This window comes from Babylonia areolata, chromosome 26, assembly GCF_041734735.1.
Source record: "Babylonia areolata isolate BAREFJ2019XMU chromosome 26, ASM4173473v1, whole genome shotgun sequence".
NCBI classification, from domain to species: domain Eukaryota; kingdom Metazoa; phylum Mollusca; class Gastropoda; order Neogastropoda; family Buccinidae; genus Babylonia; species Babylonia areolata.
In genome coordinates, this window is record NC_134901.1 from 23541953 (window position 1) to 23564946 (window position 22994).

Below are 22994 nucleotides of genomic sequence, written 5' to 3' on the forward strand. Positions count from 1 at the left end.
TCCCGCCCACAATATGTACAATATACATAGATAACAAGATACCTTATTGTAACAGCCAACAATAACACACAGCTAGCAAACTGTTATTTCAAGCTGATGTAGTCCGTAAGGCTTGAATGTGCTATTCATGGTTGCTTTTTGTTTTTTGTTTCGTTTTGTACTTGTCTGTTTCTCTCATGTATAGTGCACACACACACACACACACACAGACACACACAGACACACACACGCACACCACACACACACACGCAACACAATTTTTCACGCTACACAACATGCACATACTTGTATTGCAAATTCAACCTCTTCAGCTCCTCTGGCTTGAGGACCCTGAAGTTGAAGACGATGTCTTTATACGCAGGATTCTGAACAGATGAGATGAAATGTTGGCCCTTGTACATGAATGACTATGGCATGAATCGATCAATCAATCAATTAATCAATAAAGCAACCAGTCAGTCACTTGCCAAATGAATCAACCGATATGCCAATCTCTCGCTTAGTATATACCAACCATTCGCTCTCTTGCTTAGTCATTCAAATATGACTGAAAAAAACAAACATAAAAAAAAGATGACGAAAAACGAATGTTGAATACGTTTGGGACGTTTTCTTGCCAAAACAGATAAGCTTGAAATCATTCGTGATTCTACCATACCACTCAAACCTCCCTTCTCCCCCCCTTCCACCCCCTCCGCCCTCTCTCTCTCCTCTCAACTCTTTGACCTTTGACTGCCTCTGACGAGAATGCTTCATCAGTGAAGGGATGTCACGTTGCAGAGATAAGATTGAACTAAAAGGTGAGATTATGGGTCAACACGGTAGAATCGCGAATGATTTCAGTGGAGTGATGGCCTAGATGTAACGCGTCCGCCTAAGAAGCGAGAGAATCTGAATGTGCTGGTTTGAATCACGGCTCAGCCGACGGTATTTTCTCCCCCTCCACTAGACCTTCAGTGGTGGTCTGGACGGTAGTCATTCTAATGAGACAATAAACCGAGGTCCCGTGTATAGCATGCACTTAGCGCACGTAAAAGAACCCACGGCAACAAAAGTGTTGTTCCTGGCAAAATTCCGTAGAAAAAAATCCACTGCGATAGGAAAAACAAATAAAACCGCACGCAGGAAAAAATACAAAAAGAAAAGAAAAAAAAAGGTGGCGCTGTAGTGTAGCGACGCGCTCTCCCTGGGGAAAGCAGCCTGAATTTCATACAGAGAAATCTGTTGTGATAAAAAGAAATACAAATACAAACATTCTTTATTTGGACCGCTTCCTCTTTAGACTACTTTGCCTTTTGCTTAGTGGAACAAGTTCCAACCACTTAAAAGTACACAAGACGTGGTAAAGTCCTATTTTAGAATCCTGAATTCAGGGACCTATTTTACCGGCAATTTCTGTGCATGTATGAAACGAAATTTTTTTCAGTGGATTTCGATTCTTATTTTGTACGTTATTTCACTCAGTTCTGAGGTGGATTCAGTCAAAAAACTAAAGTGCCAGCATCTTGCTTTTTTCCGTTTTTGGTCCAACAAACCATGAAAATGTAACCAATAGGTGCAATAATTTAGGACGCTAATGCCACACAAGATAAGATTAGATTAGATCAGATCAGATACAACATTACTGTCTGTATGTTCACAAAAAATTGTCTTTCAGCTCGAGTACATGTAGTATTAAACGTAAAAAGTGCAATCGCTTTTAGAACATAGCCGTTCATTAATCACATCACAAGAACGTGAATAAGATTAATGCTTGACAAGGTAACAAAACCCCAATGTCATTCACAGTGAGATTAAAGATCTAACATTCATTTCCTGCTGTAAATAAACTCGTCTGTTCACACAGACAGACACACACATACAAACACAGACACACACACACACAGACACACACACACACATACACCTCCCCTCCTCCCCCCGTGCCCCCCCTCCCTACACGCGCCCAGTTACTTTACCAACCTCCCCAAACCACTATCTTCTCTCTCTCTCTCTCTCTCTCTCTCTCTCTCTCACACACACACACACACATAATTATACACGTAGGTCTCATTTCAACCAAAGGTTTAGCAGTCAGGGGTTAATTAGCCACTCGCCTCGACTTGCTCTCTGTCGTTGGAGACCTGGTAGCCAGGCACCAGAGACTGCCCCGTCTCCTGGGCCAGGGCGGACATGGCCAGGCCGCTGAAGAAGTCCCAGGAGATCTTGGACCACTCTCTGCAAGCAAGCCACAGTAGCTCAGCAGGGCACGTGGATCGATTCCAACAGTCGACTGGCGCAATAGCGGGTTAAAGCGTTAGACTTTCAATTTGAGGGTCCCGGGTTCGAATCTCGGTAACGGCGCCTGGTGGGTAAAGGGTGGAGATTTTTTTCCGATCTCCCAGGTCAACATAATGTGCAGAGCTGTTTAGTGCCTGAACCCCCCCTTCGTGTTTATACGCAAGCAGGAGATCAAATACGCACGTTAAAGATCCTGTAATCCATGTCAGCGTTCGGTGGGTTATGGAAACAAGAACAGCAGGCATACCCCCGAAAACGGAGTATGGCTGCCTACATGGCGGGGTAAAAACGGTCATACACGTTAAAAGCTCACTCGTGTCCATGCGAGTGAACGTGGGAGTTGCATCTTGCGAACGAAGAAAAAGAAGAAGATTCCAACACTCGGCAGAGTTATTTTCCCCTTTTAATTACTAGGTCCTGAGTGGTGGTGGTGGTGGTGGTCTGGACGCTAGTAAATCGGGTTGTGCGGCATGCACTTTGTAGATTTTCTGCAGAATTTTGCACGGAGGACAACACTTTTGTTGCCCTTGGTTCTTTTTTCAGTGCGCCAAGTGCGTCCATGTTGCACACGGGTCTTCGGTTTAGCGTCTCATCCGAATGATTAGACGTTCAGTTTGATGTTCCAGTCAAACTTGGGACCGGGATGCTGGGAATGGAACCCAAACCCTGACGGACACTATATCGGCAGATGAGCGTCTTGCCACCGTCGTTTTCTTCCTTCTCACAGGAACAGTAACTGAGATATACAGAGCAGTGGAGGGCGGGGGGTGGGGGGTGGGGGGAGAGATTCAAGTTTCAAGATGTTTTATTCATATAGGCCAAGGCCCCTTATGAAGGGGTATGTGAACAGACTACAATGAAAAACAAAGAAAAAACAAAAACAAAGAACGACAACAACAACAACAACAACCAACTCACATAATACACACACATAGAAAATTCGACGTAAGTTCCAAATGAAAACTAGCCTAGCTACGAAACAGTGTTGAGAGAGAGAGAGAGAGAGAGAGAGAGAGAGAGAACTGAGCTAAGTGGGGGTGTGGTGGGGGTGGAGAGAGAGACCTTAGACCTCAGAAATATGATGTCAGGCAGACAAAATATTGGCTGCATATTATTGTACGCACGCGAATCAAGTAAATGTTGAGCAAAAATGAGAAGAGAGAGAGAGAGAGAGAGGGGGGGTGGGGGGAGTGGGGGGGGGGGGGGGGGTCGGGAGAGAACACTGATCCCCAAAATAGATATATTTTTAGATTTTATTTTCTAGTTCTATTTTTACATCAAGGACAAGGAGATGGTGGGGTGGGAGGGGGAGTGGGGGTTGGGGGTGGGGGCAGTAGTTCACACACTCACGTAGGCCTCGGTATACCTACTTTCTCTGTTTTCTGTCTCTCCCCAACGACCTTCACTTGAATTCAAACCGTCCCTCCCTCCCTCCCTCCCTCCCCCCATCTCTGCCTGTTTCGCTTCCCTTCTTTCATCTCTTGAACTGGAAAAGAGACACTTACTCCTTGCGGCTGTACGATAATTTGATAATAATAACGATAATAATAATAATAATGAAGTGCTCTTCTATAGCGCTGTTCCCTAACAGGAGAGGCTCACGGCGCTTCACAAATTACATATAACATTAAGAAAGAGGGAAACAATTATTCTCAAGAAAATTCAAATAACGATCAAACAAGCTCATGGCGCTCCAGAAATTACATGTTACAAAAGAGAAGCAACAACTATGAAGAAAAAGACTCAGCCACGAAGAAACAGTTGAGTCACCATCCTCGCATCATGAACAGCACACACACACACACACACAGAGGTATATATATATATATATATATATATATATATATATATACGCACGTACGCACGCACGCACACACACACACAGATATATATATATATATACTGATATATATATATGCTGATATATATATATATATATATATATATCAGCATATATATATACTGATATATATATATATATATATATATATATATATATATATATATATATATATATATGCACGCACGCACGCACAAGCACACACACACGTGTGTGTGTGTGTGTGTGTGTGTGTGTGTGTAGCTTACGTGGGTACACATATCTATGCATGTGAAAAATTTATTTTTTTCTCTTTCTTTTACCATGTCAATATACACAGGTACACACACTGACGGAGAGAGAGAGGGGGAGGGGGAGGGGGGGAGTGGAGATCGGGAGAGATTATGTTGTCATATATATATATATATATATATATATATATATATATATATATATATATAGGATAGTGAGGGGAAATACTTGGGGGAGAGGGGGGAGGAGTGGGGTGTCATACAGAGAGAGAGAGAGAAAGGGGGTTGGGAGGGAGATAAAATAACAACAATAAAAATTTGAGCTTGGTATCCGGTCACTGAGACAGACGTACAGTGAGGGAGAACAACATCGCTGTGTGTGTGTGTGTGTGTGTGTGTGTGTGTGTGTGTGTGTGTGTGTGTCCCCTCTTGGTGTGTGACTGGGCGTTAAGGTCACCTATCTTATCTTTCCACCCCCTCACCCCCCCCCCCTTCACTTCCTCTCTTCCCCTTCCTCATCTCCCCCCTCCCCCTTCCACCACCTTCACCTTGCCACAGCCTGCACTGATCCTCCCCCGCCCCCTCCCACCCCCCCACACACCCACCACCCCTCACCCCACCCCCCTCCTCCCACACCCGACAGACTTTCCCTCGTCAAGCGAAACACACACACACACATAGTACACGTGCACTGTAATGAGTTTACTTGAGAGTGTCCTCAAGTCCCGGGCACGACTGGATCGTGGGCTCAAAGATGCCCCCAGCCCCTGCGCTGGTGGTGTCCTTGTCGAACTTGTCCGCCATGATGGTGACCTTTGCCCCTGGCAAGGCCTCCTGCACGTTCACGGCTGTGGCCAGCCCCACCATCCCCGCCCCCAGCACCACCACCCGCACCATCTGGATGGACGTCTGTGTCTGGAAAAAAAAAGAAAAAAAAAAAAAAGGACGTGTACTACTGTCTGGTGTGCGTAAAAGTTGCAAAAGATGTAGCGCGTACTGTCTGGTATATACCTAGACATTTGCCATTGCAAAAGACGTGCCGTGTATATACTGTCTGGTGTGCGCAGAAGTTGCAAAAGATGTAGCGCGTACTGTCTGGTATATACCTAGACATTTGCCATTGCAAAAGACGTGCCGTGTATATACTGTCTGGTGTGCGCAGAAGTTGCAAAAGATGTAGCGCGTACTGTCTGGTATATACCGAGACATTTGCCATTGCAAAAGACGTGCCGTGTATATACTGTCTGGTGTGCGCAGAAGTTGCAAAAGATGTAGCGCGTACTGTCTGGTATATACCTAGACATTTGCCATTGCAAAAGACGTGCCGTGTATATACTGTCTGGTGTGCGCAGAAGTTGCAAAAGATGTAGCGCGTACTGTCTGGTATATACCTAGACATTTGCCATTGCAAAAGACGTGCCGTGTATATACTGTCTGGTGTGCGCAGAAGTTGCAAAAGATGTAGCGCGTACTGTCTGGTATATACCGAGACATTTGCCATTGCAAAAGACGTGCCGTGTATATACTGTCTGGTGTGCGCAGAAGTTGCAAAAGATGTAGCGCGTACTGTCTGGTATATACCGAGACATTTGCCATTGCAAAAGACGTGCCGTGTATATACTGTCTGGTGTGCGCAGAAGTTGCAAAAGATGTAGCGCGTACTGTCTGGTATATACCTAGACATTTGCCATTGCAAAAGACGTGCCGTGTATATACTGTCTGGTGTGCGCAGAAGTTGCAAAAGATGTAGCGCGTACTGTCTGGTATATACCTAGACATTTGCCATTGCAAAAGACGTGCCGTGTATATACTGTCTGGTGTGCGCAGAAGTTGCAAAAGATGTAGCGCGTACTGTCTGGTATATACCTAGACATTTGCCATTGCAAAAGACGTGCCGTGTATATACTGTCTGGTGTGCGCAGAAGTTGCAAAAGATGTAGCGCGTACTGTCTGGTATATACCTAGACATTTGCCATTGCAAAAGACGTGCCGTGTATATACTGTCTGGTGTGCGCAGAAGTTGCAAAAGATGTAGCGTGTACTGTCTGGTATATACCGAGACATTTGCCATTGCAAAAGACGTGCCGTGTATATACTGTCTGGTGTGCGCAGAAGTTGCAAAAGATGTAGCGCGTACTGTCTGGTATATACCTAGACATTTGCCATTGCAAAAGACGTGCCGTGTATATACTGTCTGGTGTGCGCAGAAGTTGAAAAAGATGTAGCGCGTACTGTCTGGTATATACCGAGACATTTGCCATTGCAAAAGACGTGCCGTGTATATACTGTCTGGTGTGCGTAGAAGTTGAAAAAGATGTAGCGCGTACTGTCTGGTATATACCGAGACATTTGCCATTGCAAAAGACGTGCCGTGTATATACTGTCTGGTGTGCGCAGAAGTTGAAAAAGATGTAGCGTGTACTGTCTGGTATATACCGAGACATTTGCCATTGCAAAAGACGTGCCGTGTATATACTGTCCGGTGTGCGTAGAAGTTGCAAAAGATGTAGCGTGTGATGGAGTCTCCCGTCGGTCCGACGGATGAGTAGGCAGGCAGGCTTATCTGTCGGTGTGTGTCCTTATATTGGAGAAGAGGCCGATTCTAGATGCGCAGCACTTCCCACAGGTGTTGCAAGGGAAAACGTCTCCATAAGTTGAGCCCTGCTTCCTTCGCTCACGCTTCTCCTTAATGGCCAGCGTTCTCTTGTTTTCAAAAATGTCTGGTATATACCTAAACATTTGCCACTGTAAAAGACGTGCCGTGTATATACTGTCAGGTGTGCGTAGAAATTTGTCATGGCAAAATACGTGTTCTGTACTGTCTGGTGTGCGTAGACGTTTGTCATTACAAAAGACATGTGTTTGTACTGTCTGGTACACGTTAGACATTTGTCATTCAGTGCAGAAATCGTGTCGTATACTTTCTGGTGTGCAATGAAGTCTGCCATTGCACAGAAAAGACCTGTCGTGTACTATTGTGCGTAGAAGTTTGTCATCATGGCAAAATACATGTCCTGTACATACATGTCTGGTGTTCGTAGACGTTTGTCATTGTAAAATACGTGTTCTGTACTGTATGTGTGCGTAAAATAAGGAAAGAAAAAAAAGGACATTAATTTTTGTTGAGCGCTTTTCTCTCTTAAATAGAGCTCAAAGCGCTTTACAATAAACATCAAACACACACACACTCTCTCGCGCGCAATAACTCACAAAAGAAAAAAGAAAAATAATTATTTAGCGCACAATAATATAAAACAGATTCAGAGACTACGCGTATTACATAATTACACACACAACGAAAGAGAGAGAGAGAGTTTGCATGGCTTATAACTGAAAAGGTATGGAAGGTCTATGGATAGGCATTTTCAAAATGATGTGTTTTCAGACCAGTTTTGAAAGATTGAAATGAAGGAGAGTGGCGAAGATCGTGAGGAAAACTGTTCCAGACATATGGAGCTGAATGAGAAAAGGAAGAATCACCGAAGGATCGGGTTTTCACACGGGGAGCAAGTAGCCGCCGCGAATCGGAAAATGATCTGAGCTGTCGACGGCGTAGAAGTCTGCCATTGTAAAAGACGTGTTCTATACTGTCTAGTGTGTGTAGGAGTTTGACATTACAAAAGAGATGTGTGGTAAAGTCGCACTTTAGAATCCTAAATTCAGCTCAGGATTTTAGGATGCTAAGATGCGATTCTATCCGTCCTAATTTAGAATCCTAAATTCAGCTCCAGGAATTCAGGATGCTAAAGTAAGGCACTACATTGTGCTGTCTGGTGTGCGTAGATGTTTGTCATTGCAAAAGACATGTGTTTGTACTGATTGGTGTGCGTAGATGTTTGTCATTGCAAAAGACATGTGTTTGTACTGACTGGTGTGCGTAGATGTTTGTCATTGCAAAAGACATGTGTTTGTACTGACTGGTGTGCGTAGATGTTTGTCATTGCAAAAGACATGTGTTTGTACTGACTGGTGTGCGTAGTAGTTTGTCTTTGCAAAAGGTGTATCGTGTACTGTCTGGTATACGTAGACCTTTATCATTGCAAAAAACATTTCGTGTACTGTCTGGTGCGCGTTGAAGTCTGTCATTGCACTGAAAAGACGTGCCGTGTATAATTATACATAGAAGTTTGTCATTGCAAAAGACTTGTGTTTGTACTGGTTCGTGTACGTAGAAGTTTGTCGTTGCAAAAGACGTGTGGTGTACTGTCTGATCCGCATTGAGGTCTGTCATTGCAATGAAAAAACGTAACGCACACTATTGTACGTAGAAGTTTGTCTTTGCAAAAGACGTGTTCTGTACTGTCTGGTATATGTAGAAGTTTGTCTTTGCAAAAGACGTGATTTGTACTGTCTGGTATATGTAGAAGTTTGTCTTTGCAAAAGACATGTTCTGTACTGTCTGGTATATGTAGAAGTTTGTCATTGCAAAAAACGATGTGTTTGTACTGTCAGGTATACATAGAAGTCTGTCATTGCAAAAGAAGTGTTGTGTACTAACTACACATAGAAGTTTGTCATTGCAAAAGACACGTGTTTAACCATCTGTGTTTGGATGTCTGTGACTGCAAAAGACCGTCTGAACGTTATGTTATCAGGTCATATACTGAAACAAAGAGCGATGCAGCCAGAAAGGAAACAATCTGGAATTTTGCCTTTCCCTTATGGCTCAGAGTTTTTTGCTTGTTGTTGTAATGCGTAAAAAGTGAAGATCACAACACCTCTGGTCTCAGTACAAGATACTAAGGTCGCATGGAAACAAATGCACTTTGATAAGCATTTATTTCTTAAACCGTCATAATGTGGGCAGATTACCAATAGATGTGTTTCGTCAAAATTTCTTCCAGATAATATACAAATTTTCATAATATCTCCGTCTGTAAAGCTGACTGACTTTCATTAAGTTCATTGATACCAAATCTGAATTAATGAAAGCCGGTTTGAACTTGACGACAATAAGATCAGATAGATACTTATTTCTTACGGTAATAGCGGGTAAAAGGAAAAATGAGTTTCATAACGATCACTACTAAGTACTTTTATTTAGTTTGCTTGATCAGTCTTATTTAAGCAGTCCACCAATACTCAGTTTTAATAACTTACAGAAATCTTTCTCGTCTCCAACCAGATCGCTACACTAAATGTAGGAAAATCCGAAAAATTACAACAGTCTAAATATGGTTTTAGTGCAGACCTCAAAAGCAATTTCCAAAAGAAATATCAATATTTTGCAGCCATGGTCATCCTGTTTTCACTGACAAGTATGCTTGTCTTGGAATTCTTATTGGGTGTGTGTCCTCGTTAAAGCCAGGGCTGGGTTGCACAAGCACTAAGTTTGCTTAGCATTAAGAACACAGTTGAATGTTCCTAACTTCATGGACATAGAGCAGACATTTGAAGACTCTTAAAGATAAGTATACTTAGTGCCGATACTGAAAATCGCTTGTGTAACCCATCGTCCCAGTACCGCAGTGCGCCAGTGCAGCTGTTAATATAAAGGGGTAGCATGTAGTGCAGACCCTACCACAGCGTTCAGGTTTGAGGGTTTTCGTTTTTTTATCAAAAAATCTGTTACTCGGAAATACGTGGACGGACTTTTTAGAGCATTAAAAGTATGGTTCGTTCCTTAAATTCAAATGCGCACAGCAACACTTGTGTGTGTGTGTGTGTGTGTGTGTGTGTGTGTGTAACAAGCAGTGTGAAAAATGCCTTGATTCCGTCCATGCTCTGAGATTCCACATTGTTCCTCATAATTTCGGCGACTGGGCTTTTTGCTCTACCCATAAACTCCACTTACGAGGAAACAAACGATAATCTGGTAGACAAGATAAACGCTATGTGTCAATAACTGCTTTTGAGAAACGACCACCTTTTTTTCCCTTGCAAATCACCATTATTTCTGTTTTACCATTCAGGTCCACTTCAAGTCAAAGCTGGGGATAGATTTTTTGTTGTTGTCAAGACAGTTGAACTGCTTTTGTTGGGCAGCTGACGTGAATGAAAGGAGAACACTGTTAAATGCAAATAATTAGCTTCTTCTTCGTCTTCTTCTTCGTTCGTGGGCTGCAACTCCCACGTTCACTCGTATGTACACGAGTGGGCTTTTGCGTGTATGACCGTTTTTTACCCCCGCCATAGGCAGCCATACTCCATTTTCGGGGATGTGCATGCTGGGTATGTTCTTGTTTCCACAACCCACCGAACGCTGACATGGATTACAGGATCTTTAACGTGCGTATTTGATCTTCTGCTTGCGTATACACACGAATGGGGTTCAGGCACTAGCAGGTCTGCACATATGTTGACCTGGGAGATCGGAAAAATCTCCACCCTTTACAGGCCCACCAGGCGCCGTTACCGAGATTCGAACCCCGGACCCCCAGATTGAAAGTCCAACGCTTTAACCATTCGGCTGTTGCGCCAGTCCAAATAATTAGCGATTTATTTGTTGTAGATATAGCATAAACTTATAACAATGTTTCATCTGCTGTTTAACCCCGTAGTCACATATGATATAAAAGCTGTCAGTCCGAAAATATCCCTTCATTTTTAGTCCAGTCATAGAATATTTATTTTTAAATTTCAGTTAATGTGAATATCTCACTAATTATTCTCAGTAAACGGGGGGAAAGAAAGAAAGATTGCGACTTAATCATTCTTGCCTCTAGGGTCTAAATCTGAACTTATTGCAGTTAAGAGAGGGGCAGGAAAGCACACAGAGATACAGATGTAGATGTAGACATGTGGTCAGGCGTGAATTATCACCCAAATACGTGTGGGAAAACCCCCCTCAAAAAACACAACAACAACAAAGCTTGGAGAAGCTCTGAGACACTTACGAGTACTGACATCAACGGACATTCTTATTCCCAGAAGCAATGGTATTATCACACACACACACACACACACACACACACACACACACACACACACACACACACACACACACACACACACACACACACACACACACTCATAAACACAACGCACACATACACTTAAACATTATACCGTCAACCATACATATGTACAATCCCCCGCCCCCTCCACACAATGGGGAAAAAAAAGCGGTCAAGCCAGTGCGGAGAAGCACTGTGGTACGTGTATGTCAACGAACATTCTTATTCCCCATAAGCAATGATACGCAAACACACACACACACACACACACACACACACACACACACACACACACACACACACACACACACACACACACACACACACACACACACACACACACACGGCACACCGCCACACATACACACACACACGCACACACACACTGCATACATGTGCGTGCGTACAGGCGCGCGCGTTGGCTTTGCGTAAATTATCAGCCCTCTGATCAAAGCAAAGTAAACTAAACTGCTCTGTAATTCTTCCTCCTGGCGTCTAAAACATAACCTACTGCAAAGGGCCTCAGTGGAATTGTAGATTTTGTAACTGTCGTGGTTGTGAAAGCAACACAATTACGTCCCTATAAATGTACCGTAGCTGAGAAATAGTACGAGCAACAGCAGCAGCAGAACAACTAGTGGTAGTGTTACGCAGCAAAACAACTAACAGTAATAGTTGTAGAAGCAGTTGCTGCGGCTGTGGTGGTGTGGGTGCCAGTGCATGGTTGTGGCAGTCGGAAGATTCAGTAGTGATGATGATTGAACTGAAGTAGTAGCAGTACTGAGTAGCAGTTTTGTAGCCGGGCAGTTGGAGGTTGATAAACAACGACGACTGACGACAACGACAACGACTACTACCAAGAACGATAAACTTAACGAACAGTAAACCTTCATCCCCCTATCAAGATAAAATATAACAGCCACCCCGCCCCCTTCCCCTCCCGCACCCCAGAACCCCCCCCCCCCCACCCCCCTCCAAAACAGAAAAAAAACAGAAGTTAAAACTTGCCTGTTAAACAACACACGACAGAGAACCACACGCAAAACTGAGGCACAGGTACTTTCACCACTGAGCTCCACGAAGCACAGCCTTCCTTGTGTTCGTTTGAAACTTGTTGGCAGCGCAAGTCTTTCCAGCCTGTATATAGCCTATATGTGTCACTGGGAGCGACGCCCCCCCCCCCCCCCACTCCCCACCCCCCCCTACTCCTCTCCTCCTCTCACTCATCCGCCACCCCATACTCCCTCTTTCACTCCCTCCCAGAAAACAAGGTCATGTGGTGACGGTACACACACACACACACACACACACACACACACACACACACACAGGCACACACACACACACACATACACACACACACACACACACACACACACACACACACACACACACACAGAATGGCAACAGCTAGAGAGATGTTCTGTGGACGCAGTTTATTCCGTCAATAAGATAGCAAGGACGACCTATTCCCGTTCTGTCTCACCGTGTTTCAACACATATAATTATACGCTTGCTGTCTGTAGCTAGCTAGCTGTTACCAGGTCAGGTCTGCCCTTCGCTGACGTCTTTTCAAGCTGCATCGACCGACCTCTATCCCACCCAAACCTTCTTGACACTTCACACACATCGGCTCTTCTTATTCTTCCTCCCACAGAAGACATACACAGAGCTCGATTCCCACCCCGATCTCCGCAGTGTATGTGTGTGTGTGTGTGTGGGAGAGGGGGGAGGGGGGTCGGGGTGGGGGGAGAGGGGGGGCGGATGTGTGTGTGTGTGTTGGGGGGAGGAAGGAGATGGGTATGTGTGTGTGTCTGAGTGAGAGAGAGAGAGGGTGAATGTGTGCGGGAGGGATGTGTGTGGGTGTGTGAGGGGGGCGGGGGGGGGGGGGGGGTGTGAGTGTGTGTGTGTGTGTGTGTGTGTGTGTGTGTGTGAGCAGGGGTCCGGGGGGAAGGGTGTGTGTGTGTGTGTGCGTGCGTGCGTGCTTGTGTGTGTGTGTGTGTGTGTGTGTGTGTGTGTGTGTGCATTCATTTCCCGAGAATTGTAAAGATAGAAATGAAATTAAAAAATGAAATAAAAATAAAGATACAACACTAAAGACCGTTGAATAATTAAGAAGCGTTATCTTAACAAAATGAAATAAGCTGTTCAGATCGTGACATTAGTATTACTTCAGAAGCATGCTTCACTTCCAGCGTTCTTTCTTTCTTTCTTTTTAATTTTTTTTTCTTTTTCTTCGAGGTCAGAAAGACATCTGTTAGACGTCCGAACGATATATGGTGCGCCTCTATTGTACTTTAAAATCTATGATAACATCAGCATTTGAAAGACGTGTCTCTTAGCAAGGTCATAAAAAAGTTTGCTACGTAACTGTCCTGCAATATGTTATCTTCAGTAGCAGATTGTCTTCTTCGGTCACACACACACACACACACACACACACACACACACGCACGCACGCACGCACACACACACACACACACACACACACACACACACACACACACACGCACACACACACAGAGTTGGAGATAATAAAGTTATTCTTATTCTTATCAAGTAATGTTTAATGTCGTGTATATGTGTGTGTATTGATTGTCTGGTTGTGTTTTGCTGCACCTAATGCAATTTACCTTGTGAGATGATTAAGTTATTCTTATCTTAATTATAATCAGTGTGCAATATAGTATGTCATGTTCACAATCATATTCAAAATAATGTTTATTTTATTTCATTTTATTTAATTTATTTATTTGTTAATATTTCCTGCAATGTGTGGAATGAAAGTACGAAACAATGTATGTGATATTTTTACATCTGTGTCTTCGTTATAATCCTAATAACTGTTGTTGTTGTTTTTACAGTGATGGTCTCCATGTTGTTTACTTGTCTGTGTTGTGATAATGCACCTGACCAAATTTCTTTAACTGGAGATAATAAAGTTATTCTTATCTTATCTTACACACACACACACACACACACACACACACACACACACACACGCCTGTCCGTTCAGCCCCTCTTTTTTATCTTTTATATTTTAATTCGCCTACTTATTGTCTTACTCCCTCTTTCTTCTACACAGACAGACAAACAGACAGACACACTCTCTCTCTCTCTCTCTCTCTCATAAACACACATATGCAGAGCCACGAAAATTCGTTTTTCATCTTTCACACACACACACACACACACACACACACACACACACACACACACACACACACACACACACACACACACACACACACACACACACACACACTCCAGCTTCCTACACTCTGGTGGCAATTTATGGAATAACCTTCCACTCATTTTGAAAGATATAAGGAATAAAAATGTGTTTAAGAAAAATATGAAAAATCTTCTTATTAACTGTCCAAAAGATGAACAATGATACAAATCTGTATCTATTAGCTACCACTTAATTCAGGATTTTTGAAATATTTTGTATATGCCTTTGGTGCCGGTTTGCTTGTTGTATAAGGGTGTATGTGTATGCGAAACGGGGTGTGTTGTAAATTGGTGTGTGTGTACGAGTTTTTGTGTATGAGTGCGAAATAGTAATGCTAATGTGCATTTCATTTTCGCACGATTCTTGTATAAATGTATCTAAATTTCTTGTACTTGTGTGTTGTTTTTGTCTTCTTTTTTTCAGATGGCTTGATGTAAAAAAAAAAAAAAAAGCAAGAAAAAAAAAGCAGTTGTTGCTTATTCAATTACCATCTTGAAATACAAATTTTGACTTGATTTCACACACACACACACACACACACACACACACACACACCACAACATTCCACCTCTCAACACTGAAAATGCAATTAGCTGCATGGAACGGAAGAATAATTTTATGAGGAAAGAGTAAAACATGATTAGTGGAAGCAGCATCAGCAACGAAGATTATTTGTAAGTGGCGTAGTTAAATCATTGTTGCGGTATTGTTACCGTTGTTACGGTTGTTTTATTATTATTATTATTTTTTTTTTTACGTGACGAATCAGCCAGTTTTGTTGTCATTCTACACACTCTTAAAACATCCATGCTGATTTGAATATAATTATTTATCATAATGAAAATATCTGCCGACTGACTTTTACGCCTGCAATTTTACCACGGGAACTTATGACCCGCTGACACAGTTTTCTGTTTCCACTTGCGTCATTGAGAACGTGGGCACAGAGAGAGAAGAGAGAACGAGCGAACGAACGAACGAACGAATGTTTTATTCAGATAAGGCCAGAGCCCCTTACTGAAGGGGGATTCATTGATAAATAATAATTAGAAAATGACATGACACAGTAAATAGACAATTCAGATCAACCAAAAATTGTTAGCACAATATCAACCATATCACCCAAAATAGTCAACACAAATATTCAACAACATTCACGAGATAACTGTACGTAGTCTCTTCAATCCTTCATGTATATATATATGGCTAAGTTATGCAGAGTACATTCCTGTCTTGAAGACATGAGTAAATTGAACCTAAAATTAGACGGATCTCTATAATATTTCGGTTGAATAAGTTTTTGTCTAAGGTCACACAAAGCAGGGCAACATAACAAAAAATGCAATTCATCTTCTTTACCCGAACTGCAGAGAGAGAGAGAGAGAGAGAGAGAGAGAGAGAAGGCTGCGTGTCACCGCTTCTTCGGTGAAAGTTGGGCACTTGGTCGGGAAATTATGACTAGCTGAGAGAGTCAGCTGATTATCTTGGTATCTTCTCCAGTCCCTTCACTTATGTGGAGTACGTCGTGGCCTAGTGCTGACACGCGGTCTGCCTTGGAACGAAGAGAATCCGAGTGTTTGGGATCAAATCCGACCCACACCTTCTATCATTTTATCCCCCGAGTGGTTTAAGCGTTGGACTTTCAATCTGAGGGTCCCGGATTCGAATCACGGTAACGGCGCCTGGTGGGTAAAGGGTGGAGATTTTTTTCGATCTCCCAGGTCAACATATGTGCAGACCTGCTAGTGCCTGAACCCCCTTCGTGTGTATACGCAAGCAGAAGATCAAATACGCACGTTAAAGATCCTGTAACCCATGTCAGTATTCGGTGGGTTATGGAGACACGAAAATACCCAGCATGCATGAACCACGACAGAGTCATCGGCAAGTCGATGTTGGTCGTGTAACGGAAAGAAGAAGAAGAAGAAGAAGAAGAAGAAGAAGAAGAAGAAGAAGAAGAAGAAGAAGAAGAAGAAAACCTCGAGTGGTGGTCTAGACGCTATAGTCATTCGGATGAAACGATCAGTCGAAGTTCCATAAGTAGCATGCACAATGCATGTGAAATCATCCAGAATTTCGAGTTTAAAATAAATACTTATAGGCCTAAGTAGTGTGTGTGTGTGTGTGTGTGTGTGTGTGTGTGTGTGTGTGTGTGTGTGTGTGTGTGTGTGTGTGTGTGTGTGTGGAAGAGCCCTGAAAAGGCCGTCTCTGCTGATTAGGTCAAAGGCCTTGGTGAGGTCAATGAATGCAATGTACAGGGGCATCCTCTGCTCTCTGCACTTCTCTTGGATTTGGCGAAGGGAGAAGATCATGTCTACCGTGGATCTCTCTGCTCGAAAACCGCACTGTGATTCCGGGTAAACGCGTTCGGCCAGTTTCTGCAGGCGAATTAGGAGGACCCGAGCGCAGTAGACTTTGCCTACAATGCTGAGAAGTGAGATACCTCTGTAGTTGTTGCAGTCGCTCCTTTCACCCTTGTTTTTGTAGAGGGTGATAATCTTGGCGTCCCTCATGTCCCGCGGTACAGCTCCCTCATTCCAGCACTGACAGAGGACTGTGTGAAAAGGATGCAGAAGAGTAGTCTTGCAGTGTTTAATGAGGTCTGGGGGAATTCCGTCGCTGCCAGGTGAATTGCCTGATGTCAGGCTGTTAATGGCCTTGCTGAGTTCGTCCTCAGTTGGCTCTGCGTCAAGTTCTTCCATGACCGGCATGCACTTGATGGCATCGAGGGCTGAGTTGGACACCATGCTTTCTGTGGAGTGGAGGTCGGAGTAGTGTTCTGCCTATCTCTCCATCTGCTGGCTAGGATCGTTGATTACTTCCCCAGTGGAGGATTTGAGGGGGGCAGTCTTGCTCTGTGTTGGTCCCAGTGCCTTCTTGATACCATCATACATCCCTCGGATGTTGCCTCTTTCAGCAGCATTCTGTATCTCTTCGCTGAGCTCTGTCCAGTACTCATTTGCACATCGCCTGGCGTTAAACTGAACCTTACTCCTGGCGGCCCTGAGGATTTGCAGGTTCTTCTCACTGGGTGACCGTTTGTACTCAGTGAGTGCAGCGCGTTTGACCTCAATACTGGGAGTCATCTCTGATGATCTGGCTTCAAACCAGTCGTAGGACTTCGCGGTTTTCTTCCCAAAGGTGGCCATAGCAATGCGGTGCATGGTGTCTCGTAGCTTTCCCATCTTTCTGTGGCAGAGTCTCTGGGCTGCAATGCATCGAATTCTCTCTCAAAGGCCTCTGCGAACTATTCTACAAGGTCTGGCTGAGACATCTTGCTGACGTCAATGCGAGAGTTCCCTTGTTTCTTTGAGCAGTGGAACTTCTTTGGTTGCAGGTCTGATCTTGCAGCATACCAGAGAGTGGTCCGTGTCGCAGTCTGCGCTGTGGTAAGAGCGAGTGTGGAGAAGGTTTTTGATGGCAGCTCGTCTTACTAGGATCAGATCCAGTTGGTGCCAATGTTTTAAGCGCGGGTGCCTGCAGGAGACTTTGTGTTGGGGCTTCGTCTTGAAGAAGGAGTTGGCGATGCACAGTTCATGGCAGGTACAAAACTCAGGTAGTCGCTGCCCATTCTCATTCATTTTCCCCACTCCAAAGGAACCGAGACAGGAGGGCCACGAATCGTCTGCACCCACTCTGGCATTGAAGTCGCCCAGGAGAACACGTTGTTCTGTCCTGGGGATGTTCCTTATGGTTGATGCAAGATTTTCGTAGAACTCATCCTTGGCGTCTGGAGAGGCGGACAGTGTTGGAGCATGTGCGCTGACGAGAGTGACATAGCCTTCGGAGGTGTTGAGGCGGAGAGTCAATAGTCGTTCTGAACCGCCGCTGCCTGGTTCGATCATGTTCAGCAGGCTGTTCCTGACTGCAAAGCCTACTCCGTACTCTCTTGGGGCATCAGAGCTCTTTCCTTGCCAGAAGAAGGTGTAGTCCCTCTCCTTTAGTGTTCCTGAGTCAGCCAGCCGTGTTTCCTGCAGAGTGGCAATGTCCACATTTAGTCTCTTCAGCTCGCTGTTTATGACGGCCGTCTTTCTGGCGTCGCTGATGTCTTGCAGATCTTGGGAGAGCCCAGGCATCATTGTCCGGACATTCCAACAGGCCAGTTTCATTGTTGATCCGTTTCTTGAAGTTTTCTTTTTGCCTGGTGCAGAAATTAACGACCTGCTTGTCGGATATTCTCCTAATCTTCATACACCCATAGAAGAAGGCAGGTCGTGGCGGGACAGCACCTAACTGGCTGGGGGCTGCCCAGCTTGGGCGGGCGGTAGCTGTCCAGTGGGACGCGAGGGTCCCTCCCACCGTCAGAAGCAACCCCTGGCGTCGGCTCTATGCCAACTGAGCACTAACTTATAACCGGTAACTGTTGCTTCACGTGTTGTTCCGACGCTAGTGCTAGTAGCGAAGCTGGAGTGTCTTCTCCAGGTTTTAGGTGTATGGTGCAAGGTATTTGTGGATGGATGGACGGATATAAGCCTGGGCAATGTAATATGGAAGACAGGCTGTTGCCCATGCAGCTTGTCCCCCCTCTCCACCTCGCTGACAGATCCAAAGGAACAGCAAGGCCGTTACGTTTTGGTGCCAACGCGGTCGCAGGAGCTGCCGGAAAGTGACAAAGTTTGCCATCCAACCGCTTTAGGGGCCCAACACCGGATTTTCTGTCAGGGTTTACTCCCTTAGCTAGGTGGCCGCAGGTAGCTCTCCAGAGCTGGCGCCCTTTGATGGGTCATTTAATTCCACCAGGGTGTCTAGCCACCCTCCTCACCATCCTCCTGAGAGGACTGGTGGGGGTGCTGGTTTAGTCGCCAGCAATTCGACCCTGTGACAGGTAGTACTGGGATCCAGGTTACCAGTAGCAGATATATCTATCTGACCTGACCTAGATACTGGTACTGATAACGTTTTCAGGTCACGTCACAACCCGAGGTGACGTAAGTATAGCCTACTGTTTTAAACGTTATTTATTTATTTATTAATTTATTTATTTATTCGTTTTTCAGATATCATTTGCGTCAGCAGTGAATTTCAGTTATTACTCACTTACTCTTGTTGGGGGAAAAACAGGAACAAAAATTACTAGTTATTATTTCCCTCTCCCTCTCTGTCCCTCTCTTTCTCTTACACACACACACACACACACACACACAAGCGCGCGCGTACGTAAGCGTCTTTCCGGTCACTGAGAATGAAGACATGTAACCCCACTACACTTACATCGCACACTGTATCATAATTCGGCAAGCCTATGTACATGCACATCCACGTACCTATGTGTCATTCCCAGTTTGTATTTCATTGAAAATGTAATGCTTGGTACAGGACATGAATAATTTCAATTAGGCACACTGTACAGCTGTTCCCCATAGAACTGGTATATACGGAGTGAGTCATATCCCATCTTGCCTGTTGATGGGCGCAGCAGCCGAGTGGTTAAAGCGTTGGAATTTCAATCTGGGGGCCCCGGGTTCGAATCTCGGTAACGGCGCCTGGTGGATAAAGGGTGGAGATTTTTTCGATCTTCCAGGTCAACATAATGTGCACACCTGCTAGTGCTTGAACCCCCTTCGCACGCAGAAGATCAAATACGCACATTCAACATCCTGTAATCCATGTCAGCGTTCGGTGGGTTATAGAAACGAGATTCACCGAGCATGCACACCCCCGAAAACGGAGTACAGTGACTGCCTACATGGCGGGCTAAATAAACAAAATGGTAATACACGTGAAAAGTTACATGTCTGTATGAGTATATGTGTGCGTGACTGAAACCTGATTGAATGACACAGGAAAAGACTGATGAGCACCCAATGGCAGCTCTCAGTCGGCTCTACCCAGGTAGGCAGCGTGTTATGCAAATGACTCCGTGTTTGTAAAGCACTTAGAGCTTAGGGTGTTAGTTTTGTACGGCAAAGTAGGATCCAGTGGGTATGCAGGGGTGTTCAATAATGTCACTGTATTGATCTGAAAAGAACAGTATGCTACATTTCCTTCAACCGAATAAAACTACGAATCTATCCCATAACTAGTACTTTCACGTGTATAGTCTTAAGAGTCAGAGCGATCAATGCCAGGCACATTGCACATGTTATCTTTTCGAAATAAACTCTCAAAGTCATCATTTATCTTCATCTTCAAGTTGCAGTTTATTTTTACACAACCGTATTTTTTCTTCTGTTTCTTGTCGGGCTCAAATTCACGGAGTTATAAACACAATGGACTGAACCCACGATCCTGTAGCTGGGCCGCGTGATAGCTTGAGGCGAGCGTGTGGCGCGCGCGGGAGCCATAGTACTCCCCACTGATTTCAATGAATTAGAAAGCCGAAAGAGCATCGTGCTGTTTGATGAGCACTATTACAGGCCCTGCATCCATCTCTCAATACATCCGTTGGAAAGTCTGGATGCATTTGCACCATACACCCATCTTACCTTACCTTCCATCCAGATACAAATCCTTGAAAGGGAATTTAATTGGATAAAATTGCAATCAAACTGTAAGTGCCACACACGCTGCATATTGGTTCATTGTGAAGTATCTTTATCTCTTGAAATCGTAGGAAAACTGCTGTCGGTTCGAAACCCTGATTTCAAAGGTTAAAGTTCCCGTAGCTTTTCAAGGCCATCGGAATAGTCAATCAATCAATCACTTTATTGTCTGAACCAGAGTACAGAAATTCACTGTGTCTAGAGCTCGGCATAGGAAGGCTGAGCCCAGTCCTCTCTGTCAGCCGCTTTTAACCCTTTCACCGCCAGTCAATTCAGAGTGCAAAATTCCCTTGTGCTATAAACACAGTAAATATGGTGTCTAAGTACAGCTGGGGATTCCCCCTGTGATGGGTAGAAAATAGGACTTATCCTACCTCGAACATTAAGAGCAGTAGGTTCATGGATAACAGACCCATGATCTGGTCACCCTTCAGTGACATGGGTCCTCTACCTAGCTGCTGCATAAATGCGAGTTTGGCAGTGAAAGGGTTAATCTGCCCCGAACGAAGTCAGGTACCCACTAACACTTGGGTAGTGAGGAAAACTGAAGTAAAGTTCCTTTCCCAAGGACGCAACACTATGCCGAAAAGGGGCCTCGAACTCTGATCACTGGTGATCACTGGATCAATAGGCCATTCTCTAACCGATTCTGCCACGGCACTTCATCTCATCTATCACCATGAAGCAAATCATATTTCCTCTGCTCTTGTTGGTGTGTGTTCGTGTCAAGTGAAAGGTATATCAAGAGATTTAAAAGAAAGAAAATGATGTGTTGTGTGGTGATCATCTTCAGTCCCGGTTAGTCCTTTGTTTGATGACTGATTGGTGGTAATTAATGTTTTGTGTATTTGTTCAGGTGTGTGTGTGTGTGTGTGTGTGTGTGTGTGTGTGTGTGTGTGTGTGCGCGCGCGCGCGCAAAGTAGCCTTAAGGACACTAGTACTGGACAAGCATGTCTATTATATATATATATATATATATATATATATATATATATATATATATATATATATATATATGTATATTAGCCTGAAGGACATACTGGACAAGCATGTCTATTATATATATATATATGCGTGCGCGCGCGCGCGCGCACGCGTGTGTGTGTGTGTAATTTCTCTCTCTCTCTCTCTCTCTCTCTCTATATATATATATATATATATAAATTATATATATATATATGAAGTTATTTGTTGTTGATAAGTTATTCGTGCAGCAGTATTCCGTACTTTCACACACTGTCTTTGTAATCCCTTTTAGCAGTTTCCTTCTGTCTTTGGTTTCCCTGTCAGTCTCAGTGTACCCCTGCTTCTTCTCCATCTTCCTTTCTGTGTATTAGTCTCCTTCTCTTTCTCTGTCTGCCCTTTGTCCTCAGTTGTCCTCGATGATTTGTATCTCGCTTTTACGGTCCGTTTGCCCCCTGTCTCTACAGGCCTCATATCTGCGCCCCTCTTCTCTGTTTCCTTTTCAGTATCTTCTGTTTATTTTTCCCGTTCTCTTTCTCTGTCTCCCCTATTTTTGTCCCCCTTCTCTCTGTATACTCTTGTCTCTCGATCCTCTCTCCTCGGTCCGTCTTGCTTTCTCTGCCTCACCCGGCTGTCTCCATCTGTGTCTGTTTCTCTCTCTTCCACTATCAGTCTCCGTAGCCCGTGTCTCTCGTTCTCTCTCTCTCAGTCACCTTTGCTTTCTTTCTCCCTCGTTTCACCGTCTACCTGTTCGTCTCAGTCCGGCCGCCAATCCGTCAGTGTCTCACGCAGCCCGGCTGAGTGCCCTACCCGGCTGCGGTCTCCACGTCAGTTTCGACACGGCGTCTGTCTCCTGATGTTCTTTTTGACCATGTCCCCCTTGTCTCTGTCTTTCCCTGTGTCTGCCAGTCTGTGTACTACGACTTCGTTGTCTCCCGGTTTCCCGGCATATCCCTCCGTATGCGGCTATAACCGTGTCTCCGATTTCTCTCAGTGTCCCCCCTTACTACCCCTAGCCGGTGTCACCCCAGTCCCTGTCCCTGCCTTCCGTGTCTTTTTCTGTCCCAG

The 22994-nt window shown here is 44.4% G+C and overlaps 1 protein-coding gene across 1 annotated transcript in view; it reads right to left on the reverse strand.

The window, feature by feature from the left end:
- Positions 1–12360, reverse strand: part of LOC143300514 (D-aspartate oxidase-like) — a 73117-nt gene extending 60757 nt beyond the window's left edge. The window contains exons 1-4 of the mRNA XM_076614247.1: positions 12255–12360; positions 5057–5265; positions 2097–2217; positions 286–365 (exon numbers count right to left, since the gene is read on the reverse strand). Of these exons, the coding sequence (XP_076470362.1) occupies positions 286–365; positions 2097–2217; positions 5057–5247 (392 nt within the window). The 5' untranslated portion in view covers positions 5248–5265; positions 12255–12360. The remainder of the gene's footprint in view (positions 1–285; positions 366–2096; positions 2218–5056; positions 5266–12254) is intronic.
- Positions 12361–22994: the final 10634 nt, after the last annotated feature.